The 13,874-nt window shown below is 41.5% G+C and overlaps 1 protein-coding gene across 2 annotated transcripts in view; it reads right to left on the bottom strand.

Moving 5' to 3' along the window:
* PLCB1 (phospholipase C beta 1) overlaps positions 1-13,874 on the bottom strand; it is a 448,697-nt gene that overhangs the window by 92,576 nt on the left and 342,247 nt on the right. For both annotated transcript variants that reach the window (XM_068940306.1, XM_068940307.1), the window contains exons 16-21: positions 13,520-13,616; positions 8,310-8,394; positions 7,095-7,219; positions 5,881-6,035; positions 3,948-4,112; positions 1,880-1,979 (exon numbers count right to left, since the gene is read on the bottom strand). In XM_068940306.1, coding sequence (XP_068796407.1) covers positions 1,880-1,979; positions 3,948-4,112; positions 5,881-6,035; positions 7,095-7,219; positions 8,310-8,394; positions 13,520-13,616 — 727 coding nt within the window. The remainder of the gene's footprint in view (positions 1-1,879; positions 1,980-3,947; positions 4,113-5,880; positions 6,036-7,094; positions 7,220-8,309; positions 8,395-13,519; positions 13,617-13,874) is intronic.

Raw genomic sequence — 13,874 nt, forward strand, 5'->3', positions numbered from 1 at the left:
GTAGAAAACAAGTCAGCGGCAGGATACCCTCATCTGGGGAGATCCTCAGATAAACCGCTGCGTACTCAGGAGTATAAAATGGTTCAGTCCTCGCTTTGGGAATAACAGTAACTCTGTGGATTTGTTTAACTGTATGATAGTTTTCAATATTGCCTCACTCCAGTGTGGGTATTCTCCCAGAAATTAAAACAAAAAGAGAACACATATTACAAACGTTTCTCAGCTCCCTTGAGCTCCACAGCAGATTTTCAGCACGTACACAAACTGAAATAATCATGCTGTTCTCCATCACATGCTCTAAACAAACGATCACCAGAGTCAAAAGGACAGAAGGTTGGCCTATGGGTAGAAGCTCTCAAAAGCGCTTGTATGATTTAACATAGGGGCCTTTGTTCTCAAAAGCACGAACTTAAAAGCAGGTACTTTAGCGCTCTTCTGAATAGGCTGTGTTGCTCAAAGGGTGACTGCCATGAATGAGGCTCATACAAGTTTAAGAGCGCACTTCCACCACAAGAGGGAAATCCTGCTTCCCATTCACAGCCACCCTTCCTTCTCTCCCATCACCTTGCTCTGGCACTCCTCAAATCCTTCATAAGGCAATTTTATCTATGAACCCAGCAGAAAACTCATTCAGCATAAAAAAGTGGATTTGTGTTCGACTTACAGACTGGGTTGACTCAAAGACTCAAAGATCTATTGATTGACAGAGCTGGCACAGCAGAACGGCCAGGAACGCATGGCCAGGAGCAGGCAAGAGAGGAGGAAGGGACACGGGAAAGAGAAGTGAGTCTTCAGATTAGACTGGTGAGGAAATGCTGCTGCAGGGACGTGCCCAGCAGCAAGCTCCACCTAGTCCATCTGCACTCGTGCTGAGGCCAGACGACCCACACCAGCCAAGACAAGGCTTGGAGGACTTCTTACAAGTCCCTTGCTGTCACCTGTCACAGCAGAAGAAGGGACTGTTTACAGGTTACTCGAGCTCAGGCAACCTCCAGGCAAAATATCGACAAACAACCGCTAGATACAGGGACATATGAGTTTTGTGCTACTGCTGGGACTGGCTAGCTCAGGTGTAGCGTAGACACGTATATCCTTCCTTTTACACTGTGAATGAAGCTGCAGACACGGCCCGCGCGCTTGTCCTATTTTGGGTTCCTATCCCTCCTGTCACAGGAAAGCTGGTGTTGAAGTCGGACACTTCCCTTGCTCAAAAGGCCAGCGTCACCATATCCTTTTGAAATAAACCTAACAAGTAAGACCCTCACCTGGAAAATTGGGGCTGAGTTCTCAAACAAGATAATTTCCAGTCGAGTGGCCAAATGAATTACAGTAACAGTAATAGTAAGATTTGGAAGAGACCAGAAATGATCTTTAAAATTTTCAACAATAAAGGTAAAATAATTCTAGGCTCATTTTAAAGTTTCGCACAGACACAACGGCTTGCATATCCACCGTCAGTCCTTCCATGCATGCCTGTAAAATTACATTACAGGAGCATGCTTTGCTTTCCTTCCAAGCACTCTCCCATTCTCATACCAAAATTGGCTGCTGCTGCCCTCTTTCCTCTCAAAAGAGGAAACTGCACTTACTAGCATAAACTTGTGAACATGCAGTTGACCTACTGCAGACCAGCAAGTGCCAGCCATGATGCTTAACGCTATTAGTTTTCCTAGTTCATTTACATGAGAAAGCTAGATTTAAATGAGATTTAAATTTCTGGTGAAATATGGTATCTTCCTGTTTGAAGATAAGATATATTATTGAAATTCCCAGTTGCTACAAATCTGCAAAACTGCTGTTGGATCTACTGTAGTTGAAATTCTGGCTTGCTGTTTCTTTTTGCTACACAATGTACGTCTCAATGGAGAAAAAAGTTTACCTGGCCGAATTGCTGAGACAGGTAATATCCGATGACCAATAAATTTCCCTCCTTCTTCATACACTGCTAGCCTCAAACATGCCAGGGAAGGTAAAACAACCTAGTAGGAAACATTGCCGATTAGTATCCTGCTCTGAACGAAAACAGCTGCTTCCAGACACAGGATATATAGCAGGCAGGCCGGGTCAGTTCTGTCCCGCAGGTACCAACATCTATACATCCACAGTAAGACTTTGCCATACAAGAAATCAGAGCGTATGCAACTGCATATGAAAATAACTCTCAGTTATTTTTCAGTCAAGAAACTTGAGGCACTACATGTGCACAGTACGCTGAAAGCGGCAATTCAACCATACATTTTGAACATAGTACAAGGGACTTTGGCAGCTCCACTCTTACCACATTTGAATGAGCTCTGTTCTCACACCCTACGTCTGATTTTTTTCTTTCCTTTGTGTGTGTGTGCGCCAGTGGGATTACATATTTCTGAGACAAGTTACTGATAGACATATTAGTGCTGAAAACTCAACAAGCAACTCAACAGGTTTTGCAGAGTGTCAAAGTATGAATTACATGGACATGTCCACCCCAGTGGGTTTCCAGCGCTGCAGCATGTTTGCTGGCAAGGCTAAAGAGGTTTAGTCAGGCAGAATGCTTGCCAGCATTGGATGCTTCCTGACATGGTGCGGTCAACTGTGTAAGAAAGGACAAACAGCAGAAAACAAGAAGTGAAAGAAGGGTTACAAAACTACCCCACAGAGACCTGAATCACTTTAAATATACTCTGAAATCTCAAAAGTAAAAAAATCTTAGTTGTATTTCTGCACTGCCAACGAGACTTTAAAAAGCGTGCAGCATAATTCATCTCATTTTCTTAGTCAATGTGAATACACACACAAATACATGTATTTTGAACCTTGGTGCAGATACATGTTTTTTCAGAACATGTCATGCTAAAAATTATCTAGACAATGAAAATAAATGCCACAATCCAAAACTAAGAGTTTCTATAAGTTATTTTCAACATGACTAAAAGTAGCAAGCCATGTACCTTCTGAGCACAGAGGCAGTCGAGCATGATCACAACTAAATAGAGAAATGAAGTACACTAATTAGAAGTTCACCACAGAAGAAAAATGCTAGTGATGTTTCGGAACTTGAGCTCCGGCAGGCTGCCAAAAGAAAGTCATTCAGAAAGCAAAATGTTCAGGGAGAAGGGCTGCGCTCGCTAGAAAGCAGGGCTGCAAGCACCAATTGTCTCGGCATCGCCGTGAACTACGTTTGCCTAGGGACATATGAGAGAAGATGTTCCTCAAATACTGGGGCTCAGGACCCACTGAACCACACTGTCCAATAAACAAAACCCAGATAATAGCAGAGCTCCTGTTAGAAAAGTGGCTGTGAGTATGCTTATAAAACACAGCAAGAGGTTCATGCTGCACGATCCTAAAACATGCTTAGCTTTTCTGCTCCCTCCAAGTTTGGACAATTGAGTCTGAGTAATAGTGTTCAAACTGCATGAGTAACTCAGGGGCCTATGTCTCACTTCAGGTGGATGGCATTTCTGCTATTTCATCACTTTGGTTATATTTACGGAGCACAATCTAGTGCGAAGCAGAGGCAACATCGCTTTGAATGCACTAGCTTGCACAGCCAAATCGGTATAGCTGTACCCACACTGTGTTGCTTGCAGGTTAACGGGTTCTGCTCTTCAGCAGGGCTGTTTAGCCCACGCAAAATGCCATGGTAATTCAGGGAAACTGCTTCTGCGATCCGTGCTTGCTTGTTCACGGCTCAGCACGGCACTGCCCCACGTCACAGAGATCCGATATGTTTGCTGTTTCCAGCTCTATCAGTGACACAAACAAGGTCACTTTTAACCTGACCTATTTTAGCAGGGTCTGGCATGACTACAGCAGCAACATTATACCAGAGGTGGTTAACAAAAAAAATTCAGAATCTCTTTATAGCCTTTCTGGCAAATGCAAAGTTTCTAAATTGGAATTATTCCACTGGACAGAGATAAAACAAGCATGGTGCGCCTTCGGGAGGCAAGCGTTACACCAACCTTCTTAAACACGATGGTTTCCTCTTCCCAGACAGGATTAACTGCGTTGCCTTGAGAGGTCTTTGTCTTCAAAGCTTTTCTCCTTGTATCCACAGGCAGGCCAAACATGTCCACTTCTACATAGGTACCAACTTTTTTATCAGAAAGAAACTGACCTGAAATTATCTAAAACCAAAACAAATGAGGCTCACTAGAGATAATTTTGGTAAATTAGGGAACGAGTGACTGCAATTCAGACGGATAATTCTCATTAATGATAAGATAGCATGTGTTCTTAAAAAAAAAAAAACAACAACCAACCAAAACCTCCCCCAAACAATAAACAAACCACTGTCTAACACTGCAGACAGAAAAACAACTTAGGAGGCCTGCTTTCCTGCGACCTTGTGGCCCTGCGTTCCCCTGTGAGTAATAATGTGGTTAAAATGATGCAGCTGTCCTTCCCTCGGCAGGAATACTGATTTGGATCTCATTTCTCAATCTGCCTGCCTGTTTTCACCACACATTATCTTTGAGACCTGTAATTTCTAGCCAGTTGCAACCGCAGGTTCAGAAGATAATGCTGGAAGAAAAGAGGTATGAGCAGCCGAGAAGCTACGCCTGCCTTTTATTGTGAGGGGAAAAAACAAGCTAAAAAATATGCATTCTAATGCTCTTCACAGAGATAGACAGGTTTTGCTACAAAAGCAAGACAACTATGAAATAGCTGGTCTTTACTACACCTTGCTTTAAACTGGAAACCGAATTCTCCTTGCGGCTCTGAAAAAAATAAAGCCTGCAATTCAGAAAACTGAAAAGGCAGGGGAATATGCAGCAGCGTCACTGTACCTTAATAACCGCAGATTTGCTGAAAGCAAATCTTATTCAGTTTTCAGCTGCATCTTATGTGGCCACTGACGTTACAACTAGCAGAGTCTTCTTTGAGCAGGCAGAAGCAGCTGACTTCCGACAGCTGTCTCATTATTCCTGGGGGCTCATTCCTGTTAGAAATGCTGTGCATCTCCCAATAGCTATTGAATGATTTCCACCTCCATCTAGTAAAATAGTAGAAGAAGGTGCCTCAAAACCCCCAGGAGGGTTCCCAGGAGGAACTAAAAGCTTCTGTGATTACGGGTCACCGTGAAAGGTCACTCCCAGCTAGTCGTCCTTTTTTACCATGCATGTCATCAGGTTACTGCTTTGCTCGTATCCCTCGTAGCAGCACGCTGCTACGCTTGCGTCTGCAGCCTGAAAGGAAGCACTTGTTTCTCTCAGTGAAAACAGGAGAATATTTTGCAGGTGGATTCTGTAATAAGGACACTGTTCTAATGAACACGTCCATTAAAGGAATAACAGGATTTCAGAAAGTTTATGCTTTTACACCTCGAGCTACACCGAGTATAAATTTGTGATCCTGTCATAGCCAGTGCAATCTATCACTCTGAACGTTCATAGAAGTAGATTTCAGTTTGCAGATTTCCAGAGGGTCCTTGGACTTCATGAGGAGTCCTTAAAGTAAGCAAGAAAAGCAAGTTGGCAATGACTTGCAGCTGACATTTAGGGTTCTACAATTTTATGGAGAACTTACAGGGAGCCAGAAATTCCTTTTTACACTAAGCGGTGTACTGTTCTGGCTATTTTAGTGCAACCTACCAGTTTATCACAGCATCGTATTTTAAATTCAGCCCTTTGTGAGCCAAACTACTCTTAAATTCAGTAACTTCCTGGTTACTTGCATGAAAAAGAATGTATAAAATAAAAGTACCCTTATTTAACCTGCAATATGAGATGTGGGGCAAGATCCTTCACACTTTAAACATTAACTGTTACTCCATGAAATTAAACTAATTTATTTTCTGGAATTAGTATGGTCATTTGCTAGGCCACTGCAAAACAGAAATGTGTGTGTGTTCTGAGACGGTCATGAGAGCATTTTCACCGGTTGTATACATACCTTGACAGACAAGGTGTTAGCTACTATTCCATCCACTATACTTTCAGTAAATGGGTCAAAATGTTTGTCTGGTCTCCTCATGAATTCTGGCTTTAACCTGTATCCGCTTTTGCCATTGTACTCGTACATTCCCATGTTTATTTGCATAGACAAATCTAGGCAGTAAAATATATTGATAGGAGTAGATCACAATTATAAATAAGCAATAAAATAATATTGCGCGTTGCAATTTCAAGTGTATAATGCAAACAGCTATTCATGGCACACTGCTGTTCGTTGAAAGAGGTTTCAGATTCGATTGCAGCTACCCTCCTGGATTCTTTCCATAAGAAAAAGACATCTTTCAGATATTACTCTCTAGATAACATTTTCAGATTTTAGAGAAGGAGCGTTTATACTTCGGTGTTAAGTTCATCAGTCTCGTACTGATTCAGGACCAGACCTAGCAGAGTACTTACATCTCTAACCCCTTCTAAAATTAGTAGGATGCCTGACACTTGGTTGAAAATGGGCTGAAGAGGTTTTTATTACTCTACAGCCACAGTCTATACTGTGTTATAGTGTTCCTCCACAGTCCTGCCTCCCTGCTCAGCCAAGTAAGGGATCCAGTGGAGCATGCCATAGCCCCCTTCCAGTCTGCGCAGGGTTTTCCTTTCCATGGAGAGGAAGTGTGTACATGGCCATGCCTGGGAAAGGAATAAGGCAACGACACCAGCCTCGAGACAACATAGCCGTGATATCTACTGGGATCCAGTAGCTGGAAATACTCGTACGGCTCAAAGAACAGACATAGCCTTGGAAGACAATACATCCTATTTCAACAGGGACCTGTGCATCTAGGAGCCTGAATGTCTTTGTTTTTTAAACACTTGCTTTTAAAATGGAATTTGCTGTCCAAGTCACTTCAGTCTTGATATACTGAGACTTTGCAAGACACAGGAAAAAATCATTGCCAGATCTCAAACGCTGCTCAATGTTTACCCCTTACAAATGGTGCTAACATGGAGATTATTATGTGTGTACATTGTACTAGCAACAGCATGTTAATTATGAATATTGCTCACGTCTGTTTAAATAATGTTAACTAACATTATGTATTATTCAACTGCTGACAATCTCTTGGTGAATAAACCCTTTCCTACCTACCAAACAAAAACTGCACCACAGAGATGGAAAAGTACAGCTTACTAAATCAAGAGGCCAGTACAACTCACCTACAGTTTGGAAGTTAAGAGCAACCATCTGGCAGCCAGCATTCCAAAAGACCTGTGGCATGTAGTTCGAAGAATCTACACGTGTTCCCTTTGGATAAATTCGGCTTAGCTGCATTTTGTTGTATCTAAAGGGTGAGTAGTTAAGATATGGCTCGTGTGACAAAAAATGCCTTGCAGAGAGGTTATACAATGGTTATACTTAAACGTGGATCTAGACTGGCACGGCATTGCTTTTGGAATTTCTGCAACCAGAATGCGTCCAGAGGTCTGTAATTTTGCAGGAGACGTGATAAACACAGGGGGATTAAAGCTGCTATTTGTTCCTGTACGGAGTACTTGGAATAAGCAAGGAAAGAGCATAGGCATATGCATGAAAAAGACAGCATTCATAAAATTCCATGCATCATCATGACTACCAATTTGCGATTTTCCTAAGATTGTGTTTGTAGAGGCTAATTAGCTGTTACCAGCAAACCTCCCACTGGTGGGGAGGGAGGTGCTCAGCTAAAAAGGGAGCGCTCTTCTGAAATAAGCATTAGAATTAGCCTCCACATACAGACAGAAAGGATGAGTATGCCCTTATAGCCAAGTCCACCAATCTCAGACATCACAGCATGCTGCAGGTTATCTCTGGAAATTGCTCTCCATTAGTCTTCTTCAAGGCATTATTTTATCTTGATCACTCTTTCTGAACTGCAGCAATGAAAAGAAACAGTGAGAAACACTGAAAGGTCTAAACAGATTCCTCCTTAGCTTTTCTCTAGAAGTCACAAAAGAAAAACTAAAAAGGAAGAGGGTACCAATAAGAGTTCAGTGTTCTTGGGACCAGAGGAACAAGAGTCTGAGAAAAAGCAAACTCTCTTGCATGACTCTGCCAAAAGCCAAGTTACCCATATTTTGACAATTTTCTCTCCATAACTCATACCATCTCACATGGGACGATAAAAGTTTAACAATGAGAATATAAAGCAGGAGGTCTTCAATATGTAGCCTACTCCTTCTGCTGTTAGACCACATCGCAAGGATTCATGCCAGCTTTTAAATTAGCTCATCAGAGCTCAGCCCCGTTAATTCACCCAGGAAGATCGTCAAGCCTACACATTTCACTTGGCTTCCCTCTTCTCCCAGCTCCTCTCTCCAAATTCCAGTAAAGCCCTGTAACAAATCGAAGATTTAGAAAGGCTAGGAAAGCAACTTTCTGAAAGTCAAGGATACTCCACAAATTCCACAGGAGACTTTGTAAGTTGCTCAAGCCCTTTGGTTTCCACGAAGGAAGACATTTCAAAACTCTTGTTGCGTTCTGTAATTTTAAAGGGGAGAGAAAACAGTGACATATTAGAGCCTGAAATCATATGCGGTATATGAGCTGCAAACAACTGGTTTAGTGTCAGTTCCTCTAACCCACCTACTGTTCACCCGCTCGTTTCACAGCAATCTCAAAGGATCCATCTATACAATCGCTTGCTGACAGCAGTGAGCTCACTCTGCACGCACTCAAGGGCTCTGTCAAACCCGTGTTAGCACCGCCTGAACGAAGGGGATTGGCACTGCCTTGGTGCGGTACTGCACCAGCTGCAAGTCACCAGAAAGTCAGTGCACGGGCAGACATCTCTCGTGTTTGCTTACAAAATATCGTGTTGATATATTCTGAGAGGTAGAGTCCCACGCTCGTAGGTGAGGAGGAGAGGTAACCTGGCAGCTATTGTGGGGAACACAGAGGGTCTTGCTGAATCTCCAGCCTGTCTTTGCAGGTGGATGCGAAGGGTCTGAGCCAATTTGAAGCTGCAATGCCTGATGTCATATCAGATTAAACCAAACAGTGTGCTAGCTGTGCCTGCAGCGGTTTTTGTTATCTGCAGTATGGCAGGGTAACTCACCTCTGCCTTGAACTGTCACAGAAACGTTCCTACCTAATCGAGACCAAAGGTACACTCCTGTGTCCCACCACGTCCTCAGACCTAAACCTGGATTGATTTGAAGCTTCTATGATCTCTTTAATTTGGTTCAGCTTTCTAAAAGCTGAACAATCGTGGTGAAAAGGCCATACTAAGCTTACAAGTTAGTGGGGCTAAACATTCATTTGTATATCATTTATTACTCACTTTTGCCTGATGTGGGCACAGCCTTTCAATGCACCCACGTGACATGCTGTTGCAAAAAGTCTAAGTCAAAATCCTTTTAGGTTAAGTATTTTTTCCTTTAAACTTTGGTACAGAAGGTAAGGACTCCTGTAGAAGAAGAGCTTCTCATTTCATCACATAATCAGCTGTGCGTATTGCCTAGAAGGGGCCACAGCACTGAGAGATCATGTCCATTAAATGCCTCAGCGCTGCTCTCTTTAAATGAGGCAAATAGTGCAAGTGCTGCAGCATGAACTCTCCAGCCTCAGCACTCCGTTGAAAGCAAACAATAAGCCAGAGAAAGAGCTTGCCCTCATCTAGCTTTATAAGTGACTGGACTGCAGAAATCCAGGATGTCCAGGAGGCCAGCCTGGCCAGCTCCTTGAAGTCAAACTGCGAAGCTGTAGGAGACACATAAAACTGAACAAAAGCGCTTGTCTTGCAGAGAGAAGCAGCACAGAAACAGGTGGGCCGTTTCCTTACAGGAAGCCAAAAGGGAAGCAGAGGCTCCAAAGTGAGGAGCTAGATTTTTTTGGCCAGTGTGGGAGGAAAAAGGAAACAGCGCTACCAGCTGGTGATCTGCAGACTCAGAATATGTTGAAGAGTCAGGGGATCACCATGTGTCCCCACAGCGATTTTCTCCCTCTAGTAGAGCTGAGACCGGTATTTCATTGTAATCCCTGTTCTCTATCCTCACTCTAGTTTTCATGTTCTTTTACATCCAGAACGAACGCTTGGTTTGGTATTTTGGGTTGTTTTTTTTTTTTTTGTTTTTCCAAAAGCATTTTCTTACCATTCCCTCTTTTTAAGGAAGTTTGAAAACTGCTTTCTAGCTAGCAACCATCATGCTACTGCCATTAGTCATAGCTGTTGCAGAAAGACTTCTGCCATTCCCTCGAGGTTGCTCTCCTACCACTTACCTTCCCTTCGAACAAGTTTTATCCTTTCTTTCTCCAGACTTGGTTCCAGCCAGCTCACTCCCATCTGAGCTCTTCATAAAGGCGCTGAGACTATTCCTCTCGCACCTCTCCCCTTAGCAATGGGAAAGCACTAGCAACACATGCATAGCGCTAATGTAGACTACCAGTGCATCATCCAGATAACAAAGCAGTTTTTTGAAGAATGGCATTCATGTGCCTGAACACTGCGAGGTTCACTTTTTGCCAACTGAATTACGGGTTTCTTATGAATCATCTAGAAACGATTAACTGAGTCATGTGTGCATTCCATGAAGGGAAGCTTTCCTGAAGCCTCTTGTACCACGTGAAGGAAATATTTCAGTTGATGGCAACCCAGAGAAAAAAAATCAAGTGAAATCTTATAAAATGACATTGATTTTATGTTTGACCCGTTCTAATCTTCTTCACTCATCATTACTTATTTACTTCAAAATATAGTTATTTACTTTAAATTCTGTCCTACCAGGAAACAGTGACTGCATTTGTTATGCCTCCATGGTTACTTTACTGCCATATGACTGCTATGTAAAGTGTGAAAAAGAATCTTCAACATCTATCACTCCCGGGAAAGAAAAAGAGCATGCTTTTTATTCCATTTAGAATACAAGTGCTGGAATTTGTTGCAGTAATATATTGTATCTCTCAGCTTTATATTAAAATTGAAGAGCATCCGTAGGAAACTGGTACTTGCAGTTGTTAAATGACTCCGTGACTAAATGTGCAGGGCTTAATCAAACTCCTAATTAAAATAAGAACAAATAAGAACAATTATTTTCTGATAGTATCTGGAGGGGACTGAGAAATTCACTTGAAGAAGAGACTGTCCGGGAGGGACATTTCTCTCTCTGGTGATACATTACACCATGCTAGCTTATCAGGAGGAAGTCACTACAGAGTAGACAAACTCTTTGAAAAATTGTTTGAAAATCTTGAAAAATGCTTCTAAATACTTACCAGTTATGTACTGTCAGATGGAGGGAGCATCTCTAGCAAGGCCAACCAGGGGACTGTTACAGATCCAGTTCTATTCAATACCTCTATTAACAACTTGGATGCAAGACTAGAAAACGCACTTCTAAAATGTGTCAATGACAGCAGCAGTGAAGTGCTGTGAACACTATGGAGGCCAGCCTCACAAATCAAAACAAATTTTGAATTAGAAAATAATACATTAGAAAGATGTTATAATATTGAAAAGATGACACAAAGGAAAAAGAAGTCAGGTGAACAAAAATACAAACTGGGCAACAACTAGACAGGTGGCAAAACAGCAGAAAAAAGGTTTTTTGGCGATAATGTACTACTAAGTGACGTTCCCCCCCCCCCCCCCCCCAAAAAAAGAAAGTTTTTGGTTCTGCAGCTGTATAACTGAATTTGAATAGCCTTTCTGTCTCCAATGAAACTACATTTATGCTCATACTTCTATCTGCATTAAAGAGTAAATTTTTTTTTATAACTTTGATCCTAGCTGTTTTAAACCCATGTCACTTCAATGTAAAGGCCTTTCAGTGGGGGAAAAGAAACGTTTAGTCTTCTGAACGAAATTTGTAACATGTTGACTATCTTTTACTACTCACAGCCTTAGATGCCCGATATTAGGAACAGTTAGTGCATATATAGATACCCAAGCCATTTCGGAGCATAAAAGGTGGAATGCAAACAGCAAAGGAGGAGGAGCTGAAATACTGCTTTTTTTCTTGACTCATTTAATTTTAATATATTTAAGGATGACGCCAGTTGCAAGGATCTATGATATTTGCTTTAGCAATGCCACGCCTCAATTAGACCACTACCAGAAAAAAAAGCTTTTTTGGAAAACTGAAATTTTACTAACAGTTGGGAATTAAATCAAAGAAACAAGTACAAATAAAAAACAGTAAAATAGAGAGGAAGTAAAGATCTGGCACCAAGCAAACAAAACATAGTTTCCCATAATTTTAAACTGAAAAATAATACTCATCTAATTCTTTCCTATTCAGTTGATGTTCACTGAATTAAATGAACGTCCAGCAGGAAGTCAGGGCCAGGGGTAAGAGCAAAACCCAGAAGTCATGCTACAGAGGCCACTACCTTAACCAATGAGCAACATTTACCATATAATGATTTTTTCCTACACAAACATCAGAAAGATTCATTCTTCAACATTATGAGTTGACAGAAACAATTTCATGGATCAAAGGTCACATCAAAACTTACAGTAGAAAGTCTGGACAAGAACAGTTCTTGCAAAATATATAACTTGGAAAGGCACAGGCATGTGACACTGAAAAAACCTACACATGAGAATTTTGTAACAGCTGCATCAACTTGTCCTGCTAGGATTCACACGACTGCCTTTCCAGAAGGAGTATTTCCTTCCCACTGTGTACTTGTAACTCTCATTAGAGCTAATGGTAATTATAAACATCCAAGGGACACTATGATAAGGAACTAGCACAGCGCTCTGCACGATTTTGTGGAAGTTTGTGTGTATGCCTGTATAAACACACACATACATATAAATGGGCAGAGGACTTTTTACCATTTACTTTTTTAATACTTCCTTTTGTGAGATGTATTTAACACTACTCTAAATAGGCAGTTGAGACCACAGCTGTAAGTCTGTCATTCAAAAGAAATAAACGGAAAACCTTGTATACGGATACGGACTTAGGAACTCATTGTCTGTCCTTTGCCAAGGCCTCCGTAGGCCCGTAAGGAATTAAAATGCTATATGCTGCTTTAACTAAAAAGCTCCATGAGCATATTATAACCTGTCAAAACAAAGTGAAAAAAGGCAGGCAAACAGTAGGGGGTTCTGCTCTGAGAAAGCAAAAGATGCTGCAATGTTCATTAAGGATGCCATAGAGTGCATTCCCAGCAAGGCATCTTCTGTAAAAGCCAGCAGGGGATGAAGTTATGGCCTTTCCTATACAATACACAGAGGCAGGAAATATGGAATTTGCATATGGGAAGGGCAAACTCTCTGCTTACATTAATCCCTTATAAAAGTAGCTCAGGCACAATATAAATGCACTTCCTCAAGCTGAAGGAATATTTATGATCTCCTTCCTCAAACTCCTTAAGTTATTCTTCAGTCACAGACAACAAATACAATGCAAGTATAACATTTTCAATTACTTGAAAATACTTCAGTTGCAATTACTGTTGATGAAGCTTGATATTTAGACTAATGCAGATCTCAAGATAAATATGGAATCATTGGGCTTAATACCAAGAGAACATTTTCTGTCATTGTGCCTGTATCTAACTGAGAGGACACAGAGTTAGCTTTTCTCCAGAACTTTCTTCCAATACCTGTAGGTAATTTTCAGCATAAGACGTTACTCATACTTAGCTTACTTACTTTTTGATATTTCAAACGACTCAAACTTCACTGGCTGTATGTAGTTCACCAGGTTAGACATCTCTTCTGTGGCCATAGCCTCACTTCCAGCAGTTCCCTGGGAAAGAGAAGGGAAAACATTGAAGTTTTAGCCTGTCAAAATCCATGGTGACCATCAATGCAGTAGCCACAAATACCAGTGTGCAGTCTTGTGTCTACCGTGATATCTCCCACTGATCCTGGCTTAGTGAAGTCAATGCCTCACCCTAGGTGCTTCATATACTAATGAAGAGAATTTGCCATGCAGTTTTAAGGGCAAATTAAACAGATGCTGTTTTCATTCTTTTTACAAGGCTCCTAGGGAAGGGAGTGCATT

This window comes from Struthio camelus, chromosome 3 (assembly GCF_040807025.1).
Source record: "Struthio camelus isolate bStrCam1 chromosome 3, bStrCam1.hap1, whole genome shotgun sequence".
NCBI lineage: Eukaryota > Metazoa > Chordata > Aves > Struthioniformes > Struthionidae > Struthio > Struthio camelus.